This window comes from Pelophylax lessonae (genome assembly GCF_965119305.1).
Source record: "Pelophylax lessonae genome assembly, chromosome: 9".
NCBI lineage: Eukaryota > Metazoa > Chordata > Amphibia > Anura > Ranidae > Pelophylax > Pelophylax lessonae.
Window position 1 is genome coordinate 97,002,390 of NC_138776.1, and position 25,490 is coordinate 97,027,879.

At 45.1% G+C, this 25,490-nt stretch overlaps 1 protein-coding gene across 1 annotated transcript in view; it reads left to right on the forward strand.

Moving 5' to 3' along the window:
* Positions 1-17,295, forward strand: part of ARL3 (ARF like GTPase 3) — a 99,671-nt gene extending 82,376 nt beyond the window's left edge. The window contains exon 6 of the mRNA XM_082266810.1: positions 16,602-17,295. Within this exon, the coding sequence (XP_082122936.1) occupies positions 16,602-16,649 (48 nt within the window). The 3' untranslated portion in view covers positions 16,650-17,295. The remainder of the gene's footprint in view (positions 1-16,601) is intronic.
* Positions 17,296-25,490: the final 8,195 nt, after the last annotated feature.

The window sequence follows — 25,490 nt, forward strand, 5'->3', positions numbered from 1 at the left end:
CTGATTTCCCCCATCCACACGTGGATGCAGGAATCCTTGCCATTGTGTCTTTGTATTCTGATCGGTGCCGCAGCCTATTAGTTGATGGAACTGACATTTTCCAGCAGTCCTGTTCGTGAGAAGTCAATTGATAGATCAGATCAACTTCTCATGAATGGAAACAGCCAGTTCCTGCTGTACCAGCTGAATTTTTACCCATGTATGGCCAGCTTAAGTATTAGCAAGGAGCTTTGTTTGATTACAATTGTGCCATTGCTATTGGCTGGAAAATTGTAGAGGCAGGAAGTCTTTTCTTTCTCTTGTGTGATGGATAACATCATGCTTTATAGCACAGAAAGGTGCCATACTTGGCCATAGTAGGGTAATGGGAAAGCTGTAGTTGTCTTCTGCTTAGTGCTTTCTGTGATATCACATACTACAGATGATTGCAGGAAAATGGCTAGGGAACAGCCAGTATATGCCCATGGACTACTCATGCAGTATTAGTCACAGTATGGACCACACTACTAATTGCTGAGATCAGTCTGATGCAAGCTGCCAATAATACATGAATTGAAATGTGGCCAGTCCCTGCTGAAATGGCAAAATTGGTTCCATGTATGGTCAGCTTAAAGGAGAAGTCTAGCCAAAGCTCATTTGGTTGTACTTCTCCTGTGGATCACAGGAGTGCAGATCGTTCTGCACTCTTGTGACCTGTTTTCAGCAGTCTGAAGCCGCTGTCGGCTGACTTTACAGAGCCGGTCCAGGCTGGGGCAAGATTGTGACAATATGCTCAGGATCTGCCCACAACCCTAAACTGGCACCTGGCTCAGCCTCTCTCAGCCACTTAGAGACTGAGCCAGGCACTCCCGCCCCCTCCACAGCCCAGTACTCCAGTAAGCTCGGGGGTGTAGAGCAGAGAGCCAGCGGGGGGACAGATGCAGCATCGAGGGATGCTGCATCCACCTAGGTAAGTATGATTCTTATACAAAAAACTCTAAACTTCTCTTTTAATTTTAGTTGTGAGATTTGACCTACCCCCCTCTGCCCGATGCAAATTCAAGAACCGCTAGGAGGGAGATGGACTCATCATAACAGCAACTTGTCTCAGCTCTGAGCACTTTATCGAGACAAGAGGAATGCAGAGGGACAGAAGGATGACACTGATCTCAGATTGATCTGGGTCTGATCGGTTGCATTGGAGATTTAGGGTCTAATGGACCCCAGCTATCTCCATGAAGTGGACCTGTCAATGCTCATGCTTTCACAAGGGGGTATTGTTCATCCCTTGTGAAAGCAAAAAATGTGATTAAAAAAAAAAAAAAAAAATGAAAGACCGTATTTAAAAAAGTTTCAAATAAAATAAATAATAAAAAAAAATGTAAAGCACCCCCTTCCCCATACTTATGTGTAAATGCGAACACATAAGGAAGTCCTGCACGCATATGTAAAACGCTAATGGCACCACACGTGAAGTATCGTCACGAACGTCTTAGCGAGAGGAATACTTTTAGCTCCAGACCTCCTGTGTAACTCTAAACTAGTAACCTGTAAAGGCTTTAAAGCGGAGTTCCACCCAAAATTGGAACATCCGCTTTAAGTAGTCCTAACCCCCTGACCTGCCACATTTGGCATGTCATTTTTTTGGAGGGGGAGTGGGTACCTAGTTTAGACAGGTACCCGCTCCCACTTCCGCTCAGAGCACCGCGGTGCCCTGAGCGGACGTTCTCCTCTCCCCCTCCCTCCCTGCAATCTTCTGGGACATGTCAGAGGTCCCAGAAGATTGCCAGCCAATCAAGACCCAAGCCGCAAGCTGTCACAGCCGGGTGCCCACACTAGTGATGCCGGGGCCACGGGAAGAAGGAGAGAATCGAGGCTCCCACTGGCCGCATCGCTGTACCATGGGACAGCTGAGTGTATGTTTATTAAAAGTCAGCAGCTACACTTTTTGTAGCTGCTGACCTTTAATAAACACAGAAAAGGCTGGAACACTGCTTAAAAAAGTGAAGGTAATGGAGATTTCTAAGTACCATATGTGACGGTGGCGGGTATCAGACCCCTGGCCTTCTCATCCACCTTGTGACCAAAGACCAAGCAATCTCACACCCTGCCGTCACTTGCGTAACAGTGCCTCTCTCATCTGCACCTGGCACACAGATTGTCCAGCTTGCGGGACCACAATCTAGATGCCAGCAGACTGAGAGCGATTGTCCCCGGGCTAATTAAACAATTAACCCTTTCTCTGCCACCACCTCTACGTTATAATGAGCCTGGAGGACGCTCGTGATTTTACAAATATCAATTATGACTTTAGAATAACCGTCTGTAACACACACTGTCACCTCAGACAAGAATGTTTCAGATAGGTTAGCCTAAACAGTAGCGCGCTTTCAGGAGGCAGGCTCTTTTGGGTCAGTTTGCGTTTAAGAGCTTAGAGACAAAGTTAACACTTTTCAAAATAAGGTTTAATTATAAGAAAGGTTAAAATTTGTGCGAATAAAAATATTTACAGAAAAATGGGTTTCAAAGAAATAGAGACACAATACAGCAATTTAGAAATATGAGAATAAAGAATGAAAATACTTGCATTTAAACGGTCCTGGTATTACCTTAGTTTCAGAAGCTGAACAGGTATGATTGGTTCCCCTTGAGCGATGTTATGGCTCGGATAGTAGGATGAGAACTGACTCTCTATCAGTTCCTGTCCTTTTTCTCTGACCCTCCAGGGGGTGTCACCAGAAGTACTTGGCCAATAGGCTCTGGGTCCATTGGCGGTCCCCCTGGAGCTCACACATGCTAAGACACATCCCGTTTAGACAGAGTATTAAAATAACTCATATCTGGAGATGTGCAACGGTTACATGCTTGAAACTGACATTGGATTGTATGATATTTAATCTATTTTCTACAGACACTAAACACGGGTTATTTCGGAATAACCTCTGACCTGTAAGGCATCTGATCGCTAGCTTGTCTTTCCTAGGCATGAAGGTGTTCCTGTTTGATCTTCATTCGATCGGTATTTTATCTGGCATTCAAATATATATTTTCTAGAGACATATCTTCCTTGTGTATAAAGTTAGGATGTTTGGGGTTAACTGCGGTCATTTTCGAATGACCCTTTGCTGTGGAATTTACCAGACTGCTTCCCTGGCCATCTGCTCAGATTACGACAGGCTTCTGACCAGGCAGAGACAGGGCGGCTAGCATGTCCGTCTGCTTTGTTTATGATAAAGGTGTGAAAAATGTCAGCTGCGCAGGAACCTGCATTCAGTGACACTAATTGAGGTGGGGTGGGGGTGAATGAGTGCCTTTTGGTTCCACTGATTAGCGAAAGGTGGGGGCTACTTTTGCTCAAGGAGCCTGGGTCACTAAACAAAATGGATGCCGAGAGGACAAGATGGTTTCCCAACGCTCGACACCATTACACCATAGTTTTGCGCCATTCCACAGGAGGATGCATTTTTAAAGTGTGATATGTAAGGTATTTATTTACATGACATAACATCATCTTTTATATTTTCCAAAAAAATAGGTATTATATAGTGCCTGTGTGCAATAAAATAAATTAAAGTGTTTCCCCCCACCCCAAGGAAAGTGCGTTTGAAAATACCGTGTGACATAAAAAAATTGCAACACCTACCATTTTATTCTCTAGGCTCTCTGCTATCAAAAAATATATAATGTTTGAGGATATGAAGTCATTTTCTAACAAAAAAAAAAAAAAAAACCCTGATTATTACACGTAGGAGAGAAATGTCATCAATTGGCCAGTGTGGGAACTTGTTAAGTATAAAGCAGTAATTGGCCTGTTGGGTCTATTCAAGTCATAATACATTGGTGCCAGGACATTTTTATAGTATATGTTTTATAGGGACAGCATGTAATGTATTTTTGCGTACCCCTTTCCCTACAATTCCTGATCCCTCAGTGGTGAGGCTATTTTTACACTGTAAGCAGGATATTGCTCTGATGTCTCAGCAAAATATTTCACTCTGATCGTATCACTGTGTGGGATGCCAGCATGGCTTGCAGATTAAAATTCTGTAGAGTTCAGACTTGCCTGTCCGGCCTTTCACACACTCTTTTCAGCAACCTCATCTATGAAAATGTCTGAAAGCATAGTCTGTGTTGCCCGTTGCAGCAGATTCTTTATTGAATGTTCTGGTGCAGTTTGCTTTGCACAACCCTAAGGCCTCATGCACACTGGATGTTTTTACAGCTGCTGTTAGCAGCGTCAGACGTTTTTTTTTTGAAGCTGCAGAACGCCCATCCATGTTATGCTATGGCCTCATGCACACATAGAGCTTTTAGGAGCTCCAAGTGGCATAGGCGTTTTACAGCTCCAAAAAAAACCCAGGAACTGTGGGTTCAGGAGCTCCAGCGTCAAGCTGCAAAAAACATCTGACGCTGCTAAAGGCTCCATAAGGCTCCATAACGTTGCTTAACGTGCGTTAAGCCACGTTATACGTTTTTTTTTTCTTCCATTCAAAATCAATGGCTCCCTACGGGAGCCTATTGATTTGAATGGAAGTCACACCGCAGGTCGGATCAGGGTGATCCGACTTGCGGTGCGACCTGCACTGTGAGAATCTTGAGGGGGAACTCCACGCCAAAATGGGGGAAAAAACGGCGTGAGGTTCCCCCCCCCAGGTTCCAAACCAGGCCCTTAGTGTCTGGTATGGAATTTGAGGGTAGCCTCACGCCGAAAAAACGGCGTGGGGTCCCCCCCAAAATCCATACCAGAACCTTATCCGAGCATGCAGTCCGGCATGCCAGGAAAGGGGAGGGGACGAGCGAGCGGCCCCACCCCCCCTGGATCATACCAGGCAACACGCCCTCAACATGGGGGGGGTGTGGGTGCTTTGGGGCAGGGGGGGCTCTGCGGTTTTGCTGCGATTGTCCCAAGATAGATCGCAGCAAACCCGCATCGAACAAAGCTTGTCGCCCAAAAAGGAGCAGGAGCTTCTTTTGGGCGGCAAGCTTCGTGCAATGCTGTTTTGCTGCGATTGTGGCACAATTAATCTTGAGGCAAATCCGCACTGCACATGGACGCTATTGATTATAAATGCACGTGCTGCATTTTCCAAGCATTGCAGTGCGATTGGGAATTGCAGGCAGCCATTGCGCCTATTATCCTAAATTGCTAGATGTGAATGGGGCCTAATGCTGGCCATACACTATATGAAAATATGAAACTCCTTTTCGAATAATGAACACTCATCTGTGAGAGCAAACGATTTTGCTATCATTGTAATGACTGAATTTTGTTTGATAAATTGTTCAATGGACATGAATTAATCCGTTTTTAGTTTGTTTACTCACCTTTGCCTAGTGCAAACAGTTTGAACAAGAAACACATTAACTGTTCAATTTACCAGTTTGGCAGAATTTTCCAATCGGTTCCTTCAATTTTTTGGCTTCGAAAAATTAAAACTGATTATCTTTTTGTGCCCATTAACTGGATGAGAAATTAATGAATGGTACAAATGACAGATGTTCGAACGATTTTTCGGCTAGTGTATAGCCAGCATTAGTATCGAACTCTTGTTTATCCCCTAAACACAAGCCACACTAGGCGAGGGAGGGAGAAGACTGGGAACCAATCAGATTTGTTGCATGCAAATGACAATGAGCTGGGGTTTACTGTAAGAACCCAGTTACACACAGTAGCTTTGACTGTTAACCACTTGCCTGCTGGGCACTTTCACCCCCTTCCTGCTCAGGCCACTTTGAATGACAATTGTGTGGTCATGCAACACTATTCATGTGACATTTTTATCATATTTTTTTCCACACAAATAGAGCTTTCTTTTGGTAGTTATTAATCCATCGCTGAGTTTTTTTTTTTTTGTTTTTTTTTTTTTGCTAAAGAAACGAAAAAAAAACGAAAATTTTGAAAAAAAAAAGTTTCTCTTTCGTTCATTGACGGACACAGCTCCTAATCTTCCTAACCATTGGGTTATACTTCCCCCCTACAGGAGTAGAACACTAGGCAGATAAAAAGTCTGGCTACACCTATGGGCAGTGACAGGGGGTATACGCCCTCTCTCTGCTATAGGTATATAGTTTTTTGTCTGTTTAGTCAGGAGTAAGGATCTGGTTTCTTGCTGGGATCTCTGGTACTGGCAATTTTTTTTTTAGATAGAATTTTTTATTTTTTTTCACTTCTCCTGTATTTTTTCCTGTGAGATCTACAGTCTACTGCTGGACTTGGTGATGGGCTGGATAATCTAGGTCACCCCAGTCTGGCCAGTGAGTGGGCGCAGACCTCAGCTCCGGGCTAGGTCGGCTGCGACATAGCCCCACCTGACGGGGGCTGGCCTGCGAGTTAAACGCCTTGCGAGGTCGCATAGGACCGGGTCTTGGCCTGAGTTGTTGCGTTCCTCCTGGCCGACACCCCCCTTATTTCGATGAAGAGGGGTTCTGTCTGGAGCAGTGACCTCCTGGTATGGTGAGTAGCTGTTCCCCTCTCCCCCTGGAGGGTTTTGGGGTGGACATGGGCCCCTCGGTTCCCCTCCTTTCCATCAGGCACCCCCTGGCTGTTTGGGTGGTCTGGTCCACCTCCTGGAGGGGTTTTAAAACCTGTTTACAGTTCCCAGGAAGGAAGGCAAAGTGCATCCAATCCTGGACCTCCAAGACGCTGAACTGCTTTGTGTGGGTGCAGAAGTTCAGAATAGAGTCCATTCGAACGGTGGTGGGATCCCTGCGTCAGGGGAGTTCCCTCACCTTTATCGACATCAAGGATGCTTCCCTTCACATTCCAATATGTGTCACCAGCACTTCCTCCGCTTTTGCCATGGGAAAGGAACATTATCAGTTTGTGGCATTACCCTTTGGCCTCGCCTCTGCTCCTTGTGTCTTCACAAAAGTGTTAGCCCCGGTTCTAGCTTTGCTACGCCAACGGGGATCACGGTAATGGGCTACTTGGACAGTTTCCTTCTGGGAGCAGAGTCTCCTTATGCTCTGGCGGAAAACCTGGAGATCACAATATGAACTCTGCAGGAGTTCGGCTGGGAAGTCTGCCCTGGTTCCCTCCACAAAGCTGAATTATCTGGGCCTGACTCTGGACTTGGCCTTGGTCAGAGTGCTCCTTCCTCTGGACAAACTCCAGAAATTGCAGGCTGCAATTTTTCTCCTGCTGTCCAGCAAATGGTCATTCCCCTGGACTTGCATGGGGGCGCTTGGCCTGATGGTGTCTACCTTCGAGGCGGTTCCATTTGCACAGTTCCATACAAGGTCCCTGCAAAGGAAGATTCTGACCAAATGGGACAAGACTCCGCAGTCTCTGGACAATCAGATCTGGATGAGTGAGGGTACGAAAGAGTCCCTGATATGGTGGCTTCGTTCTCCGCGCTTTGGCTGGGCAAATCCTTCCTCCCCTGAATTGGACACTGGTCACCACAGATGCCAGCCTGTCCGGCTGGGGAGGCTTCCTCCGCAAGCATTTTGCTCAGGGGATCTGGACGCTAGAATGGTCCAGACTACCGATCAATGTATTTGAAGTCCAAGTGATCAGACTGTGTCTGGATCATTAGATGGATCATCTTCAGGGTTGTCCAGGGTTGTCCAGTGCGGATAATCCAGTTCGGATAATGCCACGGCCGTGGTTTATGTCAATCACCAAGGGGGCACAAGAAGTGTCCTGGTGGCTCTGGAGATAGCCGGCTTTCTAAGATGGGCAAAAACGGTTCAATCCAGCCCTCTCAGCTGTACACTTTCCGCGTTGGAAAATTGGCATGCGGATTACCTCAGTCAGCAGGCGTTGGACAAAAGAGTGGTTCCTTAGTCCGGAGGTGTGTCATCAACTGTGTCTCTGGTGGGGCACCCTCGAGGTGAATCTGTTGGTGTCTCGGCTCAACAGAAAGGTGCAGAGGTTCGTGGGTCGGTCACGGGATCCTCTGGCGGACGTCACAGGCACGCTGGTGGCCCCATGGGGTCAGTATCGTCTGATTTTACGCCTTCCCTCCTCTCAGGCTTCTACCAAAACTTTTACGCAGGATCGGGGCAGAAGGGATTCCAGTCATCTTAGTGACCCCGGACTGGCCTCGCCGGGCTTGGTACGCCGATCTGGTGCACGCTTTTACAGAGTTCTAGAAAGTGGATATGTTGGCATCTGTGGATGCTTCCTTTGGCCGTAAGGTTTTACAGGCTGCTGATTAGAGGACCTGCTCCTCTTGAGGGTGTATTGTTTTTTTTCAGGTGAGCTCCAGTTGTTTTGGTTGAGCTCCTGTTGACCTGGTTGGCTATAGTTAGCCTTGGAAATTTCTTTCTTGCTGTTCCCACCCCTCATGTTTAACACTTTAGGACGTCCCAATGGTCATGAAGATCAGGAGCTGTGTCCGTCAATGAACGAAAAAGAAAATGGGATTTTTGACTTACTGTGAAATAAATTTCTCTGATGTTCATTGACGGACACAGCACCCACCCCTCTGTGGAGTTGTAATTTTTCTGACACTGCTTGTAACCAATAATGTAATTTTAAGTTCCGCTAATCAGTGCCTATAGGTGCAGCACAAATCAAAACATAATAGGTTTGACAAAAAAGTCCCATAATTGTGATGTTCTACAGTTGCTGATGTCACCATCCACCACCTTGAAGATACCACCAGCAATGGATGAAACACACCCTTACCAGATATTAATGACCCCTCATTACAAAAGGTTATCAGTCGCTTAGAATCCAAACCAGGCCTGGGCTTTTAAGGCATCCACATAGCTCCTCTAATAGGGCTCCACACTCTCCTCAATTCCATACCTTGGCTGTGGAGGATTGTGTTGTTGATGGTGGTGCTTGTTGTTGTGAGTGATGGGGAGGATGATGAGGAGGCGGTTGGAGAGGTGGTGGTGGTGGTAGAGGAGGATGAGGAGGAGAGGAGTAGTTGTTGTTTGTTTATAGGTAACAGTTGCCAGGACTACGGTGACTATGGTGCTCGATTCACAAGGCAACAGTTGCTATAACTCACAAAAGAGGGAGGCAGCCTAACCTGAGAGGAAAAAGAGGAGGCGCTAGCTAACACTGGCATACACATAGAATTTGAGGCGCACAAGAAGTATCTCCCGAGGCTGTGTGTAAGTCAGTGTCAGACGGCTCCTCCTCTTCCTCCTCTCAGGTTAGGCTCCCTCTTTTGTGAGTTAAAGCAACTGTTGTCTTTTGAATCCAGCGCCATAGCCACTGTAGTCCCGGCGACTGTTACCCACCAACAACTACTCCTCTACACCTCATCCTCCTCCTCCACCACTACCTCTCTAACCTCCTCCTCATCATCCTCTCCATCACCCAAAACAACAAGCACCACCACCAACACAATCTTCCACAGCCAAGGTATGGAATCGAGGAAAGTGTGGAGCCCTATTAGAGGACCTATGTGGATGCCTTAAAAGCCCAGGCCTGGTTTGGATTCTAAGCAAATGGTGACCTTTTGTAATGCGGGGTCATTAATATCTGGTAAGCGTGTATTTCAGAAAGATTACCCAATCATGTGCAAGGATGCGATTGGATGATTGAAGTCAGCAGAGCGTTACCTTTTTCAAAAAGCGTAAGGAAAAATTCACTAAAAAATTCATTAAAATTTCACTTTGCCAAGTAAAAAGCTCATACTGGTACCTACATAGCCTATACTTGTACAGTAAATTGACCCCATTGTGTTGCATCTGCCTGTTTTGTTTCAGTCAAGGTACAAGAAGAAGGTACCTGATCCATTTTGGGCCCACTGCACTGCAACACACTCCATGTGTATTTCCATCTATGCGTTGTGATGTGCTTTTGTTGGCCGTCAACACAACGGACGATTTTCGTGCAGTCAGTACAGATTTCGACAGGGAAAAATCTGATGAGCAAGTCTGGGCATGCTCAGTGAAGAGAAAACACAAAGAAAACAAACCAACACATGACATCACTTCTGAAGTAGAATTTTATTGGCCGAGAAAATTCGTGTGCAGTCTAGGCACATTCCAACCAACAAAACACAACTTGGACAAAAGTCTGACGATCAGTTGGCCGATAATCATTGCGTGTGTACGAGGCTTAAGACTACAATGTGTGTGGGAGCAGAGCAAGGGGAGAACCGGCTCGCTTCTGGAGGTATAAGAAGCTTAGGGAGGATTTGGCCCACCAGACACTTCCAATAACTGAAGTATAACTTTTAGGTTAGCCTGACCCTTTAAATGCCTAAGCTATTCTCATTCTATCATGCCGGCTGCCCTCTCCCTGTATGCGGCCTGCCTGCCAATAACTCTTGTTTTTCTCAGCCTAATGCACAGCACTCGATGGATTTCATGCTGTTTGAACAGGCCATATTGTTTAATAGCTCTGTGTATATACAATAGATAGATGAGCCAAGGCTGTTGCATGTTTATTGTGTCCAGAGGCCAGCGCTGTTTATGGAATAAGTGCACTGAGTAGGAGGAAGGTGTCAGCACATCGTTATTGTTTTAAGCTGTCTCAGCTGTTCTGGACGAGCCAGTGAACCCACATAGAAAATTAATGAAGGGCCTTGTCTCATGTTTGGCATGATGGCTGTTGATACGGTCAGATGGATATCAAGCTACACAGCCACAGGATGACTTCATTCCAGAGACACATCTGATACTCAAGCAGTTTTCTCTGCACTTGCATCGCTCACCGCAATGAGGTGGTAGTTGAGAAAATGCGTGCAACATAGATATTTTATTGATTATAATGCTAGGTAATGGGGAATGCAGATATCAAAGATGAGGTCAGTATTTAACTGCTTCCTAGGAGACCTTTTCCACCATGTGAACTTAGGAGTGACCAGTTTGTCTTAATTTTTTTTATTTTTTATAATGAAAATGTTTGGAAGGATAGGCTACGAAATTGTCCATCTGAGAACACTGGCCTGTTGGGGCGATTGACAGTGGTGTAACCCTAATGCGCATACACTGACAGGCCAATATTTCCTGTACAGTATAATTTCTCAACATTCTCAGATTACCCCAAATTTAATCTAGTTAAATTTTATTAAAAATGTCAATGTATTTTTAAATGTATCTCAATCTGTTTTTATCAGCCTCCTGCAATCCCCTGTACGGCGGCATTCAAATTAAGAGGAAGGGACAGCACGCTAAGCCAATCAGGCATTGGTGCATGGCACAGTGCTGTGTATCTTGGAAATAATGATGTTTTTACAGTACTTCCAGCAGGCCCATGCATTAATAAAGGAAATAGTTTGTTTTGGTCAGCTTGGTCCAAAAGAACGATTTTTAAAGTTAAGCCTCAGTCACACGGGCGTTCTTAAAGTGATAGTAAACACACAATCTAATTTACATTGTCCCTTCTATTTCTATATGTGGATGATGGCACTTTAATTATTTTAAGTTAAAAAGAAATCTTAATTTTTTTTTTTTTTCCTAATCAATATACATCGGTCACATGACCCAGCTTTTTACCAGCCTGCCTGCAGGGAAACATAAGCAGGAGGAGCTTCTAGTCTTCTGCTGCTGGTCACATGTTCAAAAAAAAAACAGCTTTTAGAATACAGAGTAAAAATAAATAATTATCAATAAACCGTTTTAAATTGTCATACAAATATATACTTGAAAGTTTTTATGGAAGCCTCCATAAATCTTCAAGTAACATCCCCCCACCCCCATTGTGTTTAGCTGGCTAGTGGGCATGGAGGAGGGAGTGGGCTGTCATTTAGCACTGTGTATACAACATGTGTGACTCTGTAGTCACGTGGGCTGCTCAGATGTGATAGGGAGGAAATGCATAGAAATTTACTGAAACCTGAGCATGTGCAGAGCTGCCAACAACGGTCTCCAAAATCCTTAGCTGCATCGGGGACTTTGACAAGAAGGGGGGGGGGGGCAGAGAACAGCAGGATCAACCATCATTTTTTGCAGAATAGAGAAAACAAATCTCATAGTGACTGAGTGAGTATGAACAGCATGTAATACACCATTTATTGATAGTTTTTTGTGATGTGGGTTTAGTGGCACTGTAAGTGTACATCCACAGGAGAGCTGTGTTTGCCCACACAGGGATGCACAGGTGTTTTCTGTATCTTTATGCAGGCAGTCGCATTCATGGCATTTAGGACACAGCAGCTGCACAGACACAACCTCGACTCCCTATTTTAAAGCGGAGTTCCTGGCAACAATTTTTTTTTAGATAAAAATACCCCTGGGACGGTCAGGGCTAGTGCATTTAAGCAACGATAGCCTCTGAACTGTCCCCTGTTTAACTCACCTGTGAGAAGAAATATTTACCTTAAAAATGTCTTGTCCAGCGCTGCCATCTCAGGTGTGGGCAGCTGAAGCCGGGGCGTCCTCTTCGGTGATGTCGGAGTCCCAGAATGCCCTGCTCGTCACTTCTGGGGCAGACGCGTCATCCCGCAGCTGGTTCTGCGCATGCCCAGAAGCTGTTCAGCAAGGAATGACGCGCATGCACCGGAAGTGACGAGTGACACCGATGCAGGCGCATTGACTCCTGGGATTGATGACGCTCATCTCCCAGGAGTCAATGCAAAGGAGGAAGTGACGTCGTGGGCCACGGCCACAGAGGGAGGAAGAGGAAGGAAGGTAAGTTTATTTTCATTAAAAACAAGATAAGTGAAACAAAAAACACATTTTAATTATCCAATTCTTTTTCAGGTTTTTTTTAAGCTAACGGACGGTGGAAAGTTCATTTTTAGGGTGGAATTCCGCTTTAACATCTGTGTAGGTGTGTGTGTCCCTGAATTCATGCTGCCTGCCAAATTTGGGAGCAGCGGGTGTATCCGTGCAGCCACTGCATCCAAATTTACGTGAATAAAACAGCTTGCATGCAGATATACAGAACACTTGTGCATCCCCATGCGGGCATAAAAACACAACCCTCACGTGGGTGTACACTTACGTTTAGGCATTAATTTAAATTGGAATAGCCCAAGAGTGCAGCAATGCGGTGTGATTTGAGCCCATGAGCGGCATTGGACCACAGCAAATGTAGTGCATACACTACTTTAAAAAAAGGCCCTGCAAACAGATCACATGGTACTTCTGTACCATGTGATCTGGTGCAGGCAAACACATTGAATTTGCAATCTGCAATTGGGGAGTCATTAACCTAATTGACACTCGCTGCAGATTGCAACAGCGATGCGTTTTAAACACAGATCGGGAAACGCACAGCCTTTAGGCTGAAAGATGTACATTATTAAAACCGATCAATACATTTTTGTGTGGCCGATCAGCAGCATTATCTTTATCACAGCAATGTCTTTACTAAGGCACCATCTGTCACCTCCTACTTCCATCCGCCTTCATAATGGCTGAGCTACTATTGCTCCATATAGATTATAATTTAAAAAATCTTAATTTGAACCAATTCTCTCATATGGGCTTCGGAGTGTGTTTTATGCAATGTGATACAGTATCAGCCCTATAATGTTGCAGAAATTGATGTCCTGGTGACTTCCACCTGGTGCAATAATTCAGAGATGTGTATCTCCTGTGTACACCTGTGTTCTGACTGCTGGCCACTACCATGTATCGGATTCAGCTATGCCTGACTAGGAGTCCTTTTATACTGTTCCAGAGATGTTATCTCTACCATGTACACCTGTGTTCTGAGTAATGATCTGGTGGGGGAGGTTCATACAACTCACATGGCGTATATATTGGGTATACTCATGATAACAGGTGTTATACTGTTTTGTAAGAAATAATTATCCAACTTGTATGTTTTTTGTAGAGCACAGCACATTTTATAGTTAAAAAATACTGATACAGATTCTGCCATACCTTAAAGTGGTTGTAAAGCCTTCTGTTCCCTCTTACTTGAGCCTGATCCGATCCAGCAATGTGCACAAGCGCAGTGGCTCCAGCGGCTGTCGCTCTCCTTATTGCACATATCGATAGCAGGAGCCATTAGCTCCCGCAGCTGTCAATCGAAAGCTGTGACATGGGAGCAGGGGGCCGGGGCACAGCAGCGGGACTCAGGAGCTAGTACGCACAAATCCCCCATGGAAAGCAGATTTCCGTAGGGGCACCCAATGAAGAGGAAGGGCCTGGAGCGCCGGCGGGGGACCTAAGAAGAAGAGGATCGGGGCTGCTCTGTGCAAAACAATTGCACAGAGCAGGTAAGTATAGGCATGTTATTTAAAAAATAAAAATAGAACGTTTACATCCACTTTAATATGTAGTCATGCAGATACTTGGAAACAACAATGCAGGATAGAATATCACAAAATGAATAAAAAAAAAACTCTGCAGATCACACTTCTAATATATGGTCCCACCCGTATGTGGAATGTAGCTACTACATCTTAGCGCAGACCATTCCTAACCGCACCGCCCATATGCTAACTGAGCATGACTAGGAAAAAGGTTGTTTTGTGTTCATCCTCAGCGGCTGATGCTCGTGGTAATTACCAGCATTAATATTCTAATGTACATGCTAGGGATCGACCGATACCGATCTTCCGGCCACCCTTTAGGCCAATATTAGGTGTTGATATTCTGCACATTTTAAAGTTTTTATTTTTACACTGTCAATTTAAAATAAAAACATTTTTGATCATTTTTATTGTTGTCACAAGGAATGTAAACATCCCTTGTGACAGTAATAGGCAGTGACAGGTACTCTTTATGGAGGGATCTGGGGTGTAAAAGACCCCAAACCCCTCCTCTGCACTTAAAAGCTTGTAGCAGCCAAATAGTGTGACATCAGAGAGCCAGGCCTTGCCCTCTAGGTCTCCCAGCTCTGGCAAGTATGTCTTGCATGCCCATCCTCTCTGCAGGAAGGCTGTCTCTATGTGTCTGCCAACTGTAGGAAGTCTGTCTCTATGTGCCCACCCCCCATGTAGGTAACCTTTGTGCCTGCCCCCTGTGTAGGAAGTCTGTCTCTATGTGCCTACCCCTTCTGCCCTCTCTAGGAAACCAGGCTTTGTCTGCCCACTCTGCTCTCTGTAGGAAGCCTGTCTCTATGTGCTTGCCTCCTGTGTAGGAAGTCTGTCTGTGTGCCTACCCCTTCTGCCCTCTGTGAGCGGCCTGCCTCTGTGCCTACCCCTTCTGCCCTCTGTAGGATGCTTGTCTCTATGTGCCTACCCCTTCTGCCCTCTGTAGGAAGCCTGCCTCTATGTGCGTGTGCCCTCTGTAGGAAACCCATTTCTCTGTGCTAATCCCTTCTGCCCTCTGTAGGAAGCCTGCCTCCAGGTGCGTGTGCCCTCTGTAGGAAACCCATTTCTCTTTGCTAATCCCTTCTGCCCTCTGTAGGAAGCCTGCCTCTATGTGCGTGCCCCCTCTGCCCTCTGTAGGAAACCTGTTTCTCTGTGTTAATACCTTCTGCTCTCTGTAGGAAGCCTGCCTCTATGTGCGTGCCCCCTCTGCTCTTTGTGGGAAACCTGTCTCCATGGGCCGGTCTGTAGGAATCCTGTCGCTATGTGCCCAACTCCTCTGTAAAAAGTCTGTCCCTATGTGCACCCTCTCCAAATGCCCACCCACTCATCCTCCCTTTCTCCAGCTGGTAGATGCACAATAGGATTAGTGCACCATCTTAGGGAGGGGCAGTATAGACTGTTCAGTTCCCATACATTTACTGTAGGTAGCTGAATGGTTTTGTCTTCTATTGTGCTCTGTCCTTTTCATTAAAGTGGTTGTAAACCTCAGACTTGAAATATTAGAGGGACAAAGCATGTCCCGCTATAGTGTGTACTCAATCTAGTGCATTAGGTGTAATTTCTCTCTTCTTGGCTCTCTCCTCTGCTATCTTTTTTTTTTTTTTTATCTTAATCCATTCTATGCATTAAGATAAAAAGTCTTCTCTGTGTAGCAGCTGCCCTCAACCCCCCTAATACTTACCTGAGCCCCATCTCTATCCATCGATGTCCATGAGTCCCTCGACCATCTGGGACTCTCCCTCCTGATTGGCTTAGACACAGCAGCGGCGTCATTGGCTGCCACAGCTGTCGATCAAAGTCAGCCAATCGGGAGAGAGGGGGCAGGGCCGAACCACAGTTCCATGTCTGAATGGACACAGCAGCTCGGCTTGGTGCCCCCATAGCAAGCTGCTTGCTGTGGGGGCACTCAACGGGAGGGAGGGAGGGGCCAGGAGCAGCGACGAGAGACCCAAAAAGAGGAGGATCCGGGCTGCCCTGTGCAAAACCTACTTGTACAGGGCAGGTAAGTATAACCTGTTTTGTTCTTTTTTTTTTTTTTTTTAAACAAGACTTTACAATCACTTTAAGTACTGACGTAACCACCCTACAAACTGAGGTATTATTTACAAATGCAATTAAACAAATACGTTTTAGTTATTATAATTGGTTTAGATTTTTTTTACGATTCTCAGCATGGCTAAATTGGACATACTGATCTGCACCTGCTTTTCACAAGTAACCCCCACTTTTCCATTTTTGTAGCGGCACTCCATTCACGCTAAAAAACACCCTCCTCCTCTGCCAGTGGGCAAACCGAATGCAAAGAAGGTTTTTTAAACATTGACGCACTTTGCTAATTATTAACATGAAGCTGACTACATAGCTCTGAAAATCTGCAAATGGTCTGTAGTTTCCTTTTAATTGGTTGGAATTGAAAGTAATACTGGAGGATGTGTATTTTCATCATCATTTCTGTCTGATGTGACATGGCGTTTGATTTCCCTGCTTCTCTTTCTCTAGGACGGAATGAACTGGGTCTGCAAAAATGTTAATGCAAAGAAGAAATAACGAACGAGAAGAGCCATGGAAACACACAAGACTGCTTTACCGCCGACATTTTCACATGCAGAGCACTCCGAGGTCACAGCAAACGCCTCCCTTTCCAAAGGACACAACACAAATGCACTCTGTTGGCCTACAGTAGCTCATCTGAAACAAAGCATGTCTACACTGTTTTTTAGCCTACTCGCCATGTATTTACTATTCAACAAAGTAGTGTTGTATATTAGACGCCTGTGTAACCGAAGATCTACTGTAGGTTAAAAAGGTTACTTGTTGAATGCCTTTTGTATATTTCTTGGCATCCCTGGGTTATGTAGGAATACTGTTAAATAGAAGCTGCTCTGTATTAATGCCCAGGTGACCTCTATTCGTTGTACAAACTTTGCAGGTGTGGAAGGACTGGGGAAATGGCATTGCTAGTTATGTGTAAATTTACTGCAGATTCTATAGAAATGGTATTTATAAGGGACCAACACATTTCAGCGACCCTTTATGACCAAAGGCATAATATTCACAGTAGTGTCCATTTACACTAAATCGACTTCTAAAAAGCAACTGAATGCCAATAGTATTTTTTTTTCTAGTACTGCTACAAGATTTAAAGGCTAAGTCCATATTTAGGACCATGTTTCATTTTACACTCATGCCTAGGGTAAAACCAGGAAACTGGTAATATTCCTGCACTGTGTCGTCGTCTCCCCCCCCCCCCCCCTCCCCCCCAAACCTACTTTAATAACAGACCCACAGGCTTCTGTTTGGGTCTAATTTTGGCTCAGCTGTATGTGGTTGAACCCACACAGCTGAATTGTCTATTCACAGAGATCTGTGAATGCAGAGACTACAAGTCCCATCTGCCACATCGGCAGCGGGGCTCATATGTCATAATGGAACACCAGCATGGTGACGTCACCACACTTGATGTCCAATGTTTACTTCTTCCAGCCATATAATTGAAGCTCAGTACTTCTGCCTTTTGTTTGAGGGAAGAGTCTGCAGGAGACTGTGCATTGCACTCTCAATGCAATGATCAAGGTTGCAGTTCTTTGCAGGATCCAATGCAAACATTTATTAAATGCACTTTTTTTAAATCTTGTAAGTGCATGTATTACATTTTTGCAAAAGGTGAAATTCATCTTTAAGAGATCCAATTGGCTGCTGCAACTTACCACTCTCATTGGTCCAGTTGTCTTAGGCCCTTTGCACACTAGTCATTTAACATGTGTGGGTCCAATCCTGGCCTTTTAGTTCTCCCAAGAAGCACAGGTGCAGATTCCAGCCCTGTCAAACTCCAGCATATTTTAGCTTTTTATAGACTGGCAGGCAGCAAGACTGGACACTGTACAAAGTGGTACTCCCCTTTTTAGGGCCCTATGTGTCCAGGGATGTATACCTGTTATACATACATCCCTGATTGCTGCACCTTGCTGCTTTTAGCTCCATCCAGCAGCAGCATATTTCAGCTTGCCATAGACTGGCAGACAGGAAGACTGGACACTACCAAGTGGTACTCTTCTTTTTAGGGCCCTTTGTGTCCCGGGATGTATACCTGTTATACATACATCCCTGATTGCTGCACCTTGTTGCGTTTAGCCCCCATCCAGCAGCATATTTCAGTTAGCCAAATTGTGTACTACATTATACTGAATCTGTCTTGTAATCCTCTTTTTATGAACCCCTAACTGGCCATGTCTTTATAAGGTCTAAGTCAAAGCAAAGGTTTTGAGAATCACACTAATTATGTCACCCGTGATTCTGTGGATTCATTGCTAAGGACACATCTAATTCAGATTTTACTAGTAGCTGTGTAGTGTGATTTCCTTTCTGGATATAAACTGAATTGCCTGTTTTGGGTAGCACCTCACACTGCATAGTTTTGGGTAAATCTAAAAGCGAGAGCACAGCAATTGTACATTTTGATTTTTCCTAATAAAACATCCGTTCATGCTTGCCTACATTCTGCTGGTGGACAGAATTCGAACTTAACCTGGGGCTGAGTGGGGATCTTTCTTCCAATGTAGCATACCTTTTGAGTAAAGCAATGGTGCTCCTCATCTCAATGCCCAGGGGGTGTACACAGTGGTGTTTCCACTACACTTGCTTTGTATGGTTGGAATTAAGCTTAAAGTGGAAGTTAACCTTCCTATAGTTTTTAGCCAAGAAGCTGCCGTCTTGGCCTCTGTTTAATCTTCAAGTTCTATGATGCTGCAAATGTGATTGTTAGGACACCAGGCCATTGGATGGTTTGACAGCTTGGTTGAGAGCACATCCAATGTGATAGTTACATTCCTGGCATATGCTGGAAATGTAACTGTTTTTTGAAACTGTTAAATCTATGGGTTTACTTCCACTTTAAAGGACCTTTGTGAACTCTTTGCATAGCAAAGTGTATATAGAGTTTTAATAGAGCTGTGAAGATAATGTGGACTATAGTGCAGTATGCAGTAAAAATGATGCATTCTATTGTTTAGGCACACTTCTATGCAAGTGTTAGAAGAGTAGTGAATTTTACATGCATGTTAATGCCCACAGCTGCACGGATTGAAAGAAGGCCCCACCAAGGGAACATAAAGGATGCCATTGGAACTGCTTTCTAAAGAGTCTAGGTGCCTGGCTAGCTGGCTGATTTAACAGCTTGTACAATCTGTGTGATTTTATCATCACATTTTGACTTACTGCATGTATTTACATCAAAGATATCCAGGTAGCTAGTATTCTTAGAAGATTGCAATGGTAGTTCACATGTTTCTCTCAGTACAGGTGCACTTTAATGTGTTGCACTGATTAATACTTCAACCTTAAAACACCCACAAATTGTACCCATAGGGGAGCGAGAAAATGCCCTATTAGCAGACCTTAAAATGTAACGGCAGCCTTTTATTTTTGAATACAGTGGTATGGGTTATTACCTCTGTTAGATTTATATTGCTGTTGGGATCCCCAATAGACAGATTGCTCTTGATAAAATGCCCCAGTGACCATGGTAGGGGTAATTGTTGCCAGTGGGCACCCATTAGGCAGTACAAACCTGACCGATTCTAAACCTTTCTCACTTGATACAAAACCGATTTTGACTGGAGTTCTCCTTTTAAAGAGGAGTGCAAGTTTACATACCAACAATACTCCCACTAGGGCCCTTCTCTTATATTAGTGTAAGTAAAAAAAACTCGGGGCACAGAAGCCTTTGTATGCTGTCTGGCTCTTGGTTTTCCATCTAGTAGGGAAAGGAAGGCTTAACTCACACATCACAGCAAAACCCTGTAAGGAGGTGTATGACAGCCTCAGCCCCCGCTCCAACCAGTCCATGCCTCCAAACACGTTTCATTCTGCCCCAGAGCTTAATCATGGGGAATCATGTTCCTGATGATTAAATTCCAAGGGCGGATTGAAATGCATTGGGGGTGTGGCCTGGTTGGAACCCGGGTTGAGGCTGTCATACACCTCCCTAAAGGGTTTTGCTGTGATGTGTGGCTTTTAGGACTTACTTTTCCTGCTAGATGTTTTGAGCTCGGACAAGCTCTGTCCTTGTCAGCACTCCTAGCAGTTTGTCATGCAAGAGGACCTGGTGGAGCCTTGGGCAGCACCCTGTCATTTTTATTGTGGGTCACACTTGGTTTTTCATATCAACACAAATGTGAGATGCCCTCTTTAACTTGGCACATGACTCCTGCAGCATGTCACATGCAACATGTTAGAGGACTTCTCAACAATCTATTGAAACCCAATTGCTGACTTGCTGGCCAGTATACAGTGGCTTCTTTAAGAAAAGGTGAGCATTTTTACCCTAAAAAAATTTGGGGCGGTGGCACATTTTGTTTGTGTAAAGAACCAGACTACCATTGAAGTAAACAGTTCCAAAATACCAGCGGTCTTAATGCTCTGCATCTTTATCTTAGCTGTTTGGCCTCGGTACTAAAATGTTGGTGTTCTGTTGTAAAATAATCTTGCTTTATACACAATCGGTACACTACATTGCTGCACAGTATTTTCGGTTGCTGTTTTTAGAGTATGCTGTATAAGAATCCAAATACATGTTGAAACTGTCAATTGTCAGGACAATTTATATAAAATATTTATTCATATGTGTGGTTCAATTTTTCATGCTGAGAAAAATACAATTATTGTTTAAACCAAGTCAATTCCTATTTGCACGTCTGTATATTATTTACTTGGATTAAAGCTTCAATATTTCCAAAGTACTCAATGCTTGTTTGTTTTACTATATCTACTAATGTGTGGCTTTTTTTTGTCATCTCTACTGCAAAAAAATAACACAACTTCATTCAGTAAAGATATGCGAGTTTCCATCCACATTCCAAAGATATGCTAAATTAGAGGGGTGGTAAAGTTAGGATTTTATCTTGTACCTATAGGTAAGCCTTATTACAGTAAATAAACCTTCTAAACCTACACTGTTTACAACAGGGTTCATGAAATTGCGGACCGCGGTCTAAACCTGGACCGAGCGACAGCCCTGTCCAGACCCCTGCCATGTTCTTGGTTCTCCCACCCGGCCGCCTCTATCATCCTCACAGCGGGCGGTAACGATAGGTGCTATATATATATATATATATATATATATATATATATATATATATATATATATATATATATAGAGAGAGACAGAGGGCAGAAGTCTTTTTTTTTTATTTTTTTTTCCATATATGAACGAACAGGTAATCACCCGCTTGTTATAGTAGTAAGTTGGGCAGCTCCCGTCCCTGCCCAATGCAAGGATGAAAGCGACGGCCAGGCAGGATAACCAAGAGAGAATACCCAGCAGCTGTGTGCCTCTACCTTGGTAGGACTATGCAGGGGAGGCTGAACAATGATGGTTAAAGGGGGCAAAGTGATGTAAAGGAGCATGCTGATGTAGAAGGGGGACACTGATGTTTAACCACTTGACCTCCGGAAGATTTACCCCCTTCATGACCAGACCATTTCTTGCGATATGGCACTGCGTTACTTTTTTTTTTTTTTTAAGTTCAAACAAGTTTTTGAGCTTCATATAGAAATGCAGCACATAAATGTAAGCTGTGCGATATTCAAAAGGGTAGAAACCCAACAACACATACATAAAAAATAGCTCAAAATATGTACATAGCAACACATTATTTGCAGTAAGACGAGGAAACGAAACGAAAGGAAATTTTACATGGGATCAATGTAACAAAACTATTTATAAAAACCTACATTCATATAGCTTGCCCCATACAAGACATGAAAGCCTATGATGACTAAATGCACAGATAGCGAATACACCTTATGAAACACAGGTTGATGAGGACTTCAGCCACCTATCCCAAATCTTGTTATATTGACTTGGGCAAACTATTGGTTGTAGATAACTTTTTTATAGGGTAGGGCATTATTCACCCCATTGAGCCACGCTGCAAAAGTAGGTGGTATTGCCTGTATCCAGCCCCTAGCAGTAACTTTCCTGGGACTGAACAATGTTTCGTGCACAAATTTGAGAGTATTTTTGTCCATATCATTGTCGGGAAATAATCCCAGTAAACAATGTCTGGGGTCCATTGACACCAGAAAACCCATCTGGTCGTGAAGGAATTGGATAACCTGAGTCCAAAAGCCTTGAATGCGCAGGCAGCGCCAGATCAGATGTTCAAAAGTGCCAATGGAATTCAAGCATTTGGGACAAACAGGGCTCCGAGATGGACAAAACTTTGCCATACGTTCCGAAGTGAGGCTCTATGGAGTATATAAGTTTGGGTGAGTCTATCTGACATTTTAGACTGCATGAATTTCACTCTAATCATCGTCAAATTCTCATGCAGCGGTCTCCCACTTGGGTTTGCTAATTTGGTTGCAGAAGGGGTAATGAACATGTCATAAAGCATAGACATTAATTTGCAGTGGTCATGACCACATATCACTAGCAGTGCATCCAAAGTAGTCAGAATCGGGTATATATCTGCAAATTGCGCACGTAGGGCATGCCGCAATTGAAAGTATCGAAAAAACATGGTTCGGAATGTCAAACTCCAGTTTCAACTGGTCAAAGGTTTTGAGGTCACCCTGATGCAACACATGTCATAATAGGTATATGCCCTTTGAGACCCAAATGCTCGGGTTGGGAATTTGCAAAAGCTCAGGTAGACATTTATTTAACCATTATGGAGTATTGTTATGTGGTTCAGAACAATTCATCCTAGCCAGCGCCCAGTGCCAGATCCGCTTATGCTGGTAGAGAAGGCTCGGAGAAGTAGGGGAGCCAGCTAAACCTCTCAACATATCACAAAATGGATGTGGGAAGAGGGACGCAGGAAGTCGACAGACCAGTGATAAATACCTTTACTGACCATGTGTTATCATTGTGGTAAAAGTGAGATAACTGTGCAGCCAAATAGTACAGCCCAAAATCTGGAACTGCCAGGCCACCAAAAGATGTGGGGTTCTTGAGAGTTTACCAAAACCGCTTATGTCTGCTGGCACCCCAGATAAAGGTTTGCAACAAGGACTCCATGATTTTAAAGTACCTTCATGTAATGCACACTAGGAAATGCCAGAGGACATATAATATTTTCGGGAAGAACCCCACCTCACCTCTGAAATTGACGAAAACTATTAAATATCTCGGAATTCATATTTCCCCTGATGTCCACGATTTCACTAAACTTAACTTACAGCCTAAAATACAATGGTATAGGCAACGCTTGAAGGCGTGGTCTTATCTCCCGTTATTGCTAATAGGGGAAATGAACTTGTTAAAGATGAAAATTCTTCCAGTCCTACTATATATTCTTAGGCATTCTCCAGTTTGGATCCCGAAATCTTACTTTCTCTTACGTCCTCCGACAGTCGCCGCCCACTCACAAGTCTTCACCAATGGGTATTGACCTTTGCTCCGCAGGAGTAGCTAGGCACAAGATTTGTTAATAACAAAAGCTTTTAGCATAGACACACCCCTAGGGGCTGTCCCCTTAGTCAATACCTCCCTGCACCAGCATTCCCAACTCAGTTTGATCTTGCCTAGCTTAGGAGTAGCAGGCTTTCCTGTGCTGGGGCTTCAGTCTCAGCCTTCTACCCTTTTTTTATTTTATTTCAGGTGTTTTCTCTTTACTTTACTAGCTGTTTTTTTGTCAGCTCTTAGTTGGGGATCTTCGGATGAAGATACATCGTGCGGAGCTGGGTCTCGGACTGGCCGCCCTGGATCCCAGGGCTGAGGGCCAGATGGATTCCCAGCCTGCCATCGAGCGTTCAGCTACGGTTCGCCCTGGCGCCATGAACGACCCATCCCTGCTCGCTACCTCACTGGACGCCATTCTGCGGTCTTGTACTGCGGTCCGCTGCATCCCGGCTGCGACTCTCCCTGTCATGAAGGATAGCGGTTTGTTCGCTTGGAGACGGCTCCCCACGCCATCCGGTACGGTAAGCACCTTCTGTGTGGGGTGTCAGTCTGTGGCTGTGTGTACCCCCATGTCTGTGTAAAGTGCGGGCTCCCTGACAGATCCCTGTATGGGTTAGCATGCCTTTGTGGGCTGCGGGGGGGGGGGGGGGCCTCCCGCTCTGCTGTGAGATTCCTCTAGGGCGGAATGTGTGCAGACATGCTGCAGCGGCGGCCGCTATTGCGGTCCGCCATCTTTTTGCATAATGCTCTGGGTGGCCAGCTTTCCTCTGACCCTGTGCAGCGCTGTGTTTTGGCGCCAATCGGCGCCATTTTGGCGAGGCGCACTCATTTTCGAGCACATGTCGGCGCCATTTTCTTGTAGCCTCTATCCCTCAGCCGAGCAGCCATTTTGCCGGAGCCTCATAGGCTATATAAGTCAGCCGGTTATTGCAACACTTCCTCTCTCTCCGGAACAGCAATCAGTGGCAGCAGCCTGTTTGTGCTCTCTCCAGGTTTTTCCTTCATTGTCCTGTCATTCCTTACTCAGTGTTCTCTGTCCCTGCGGGGTCGGTGCATACAGTAGTATACGGTGGGCTGCGCTCGCCGTAGTGTTAAAGGGCCAGTACCTTTTTTTCCTCTCATTGCTGTTGGGCATGGATTCTCAGGATAGCAAGTTTCCCCCCGCCCTGGTGGGGGACCAGGGGGCTGCTGCACCCCCAGAGGGGGCTGATCTGGCCACTGTGGTGGCATCCTTAGTATCTCAGATGCAAGTGCTGATGGCTGAACGATCTGCAAAGAGGGCCAGGTTATCCATTTCCTCTGATTCAGAGGGCGATGTGGCTGCTGTGGCTGGCGTGCCCTTCTCAGGGTCTCGCTCATCTCTGGACCTTATGGGGTCTGAGGGGGAGGCGGAGGTGGAAGGGGTTGATACTTCTCCCCCTGGCTCGCCTGAAGAGCTTGCACTCATGGATTAGTTGATCGCCTCCATAAAGGATACACTGCACCTGGAGGATGAGCCCACTCCTCCTGCTAGGGTGTCCTCTTTTGGGACGCACAGAACTCGCAAACCAGCGCAGGTTTTTCCCTGCCCTGCAGAGTTTCATCATACTGTTAATGAGCAGTGGCGCAATTTAAAGAAGCCCTTTACAGTGCCAAATAAGTTTAAACTGCTTTATCCATTTGCGCCTTCCACCGACGAGCGTTGGTGTGTGGCACCCCAGGTGGATCACGCTGTAGCCGTTTTGAACAAGGCTACTCTGGTTCCTACTGAGGATACTCCGGTTTTCCGGGATCCTGCGGACAGGAGGTTGGAGTCTCTTGCCCGTCATGCATATATGGTTGCTGGCTCTATGCTCAAACCTATTTTTGCTTCGGTTATGGCGGCCCAGGCGGTGACCGATTGGACGAAGGTGCTCAGGCGCACCCTGGTAGCTAATTCGGCTCCGCCGACCACGCTGGCTATGGTGGATCAGATCCATCAGGGAGTCATGTACTTGTGTGAT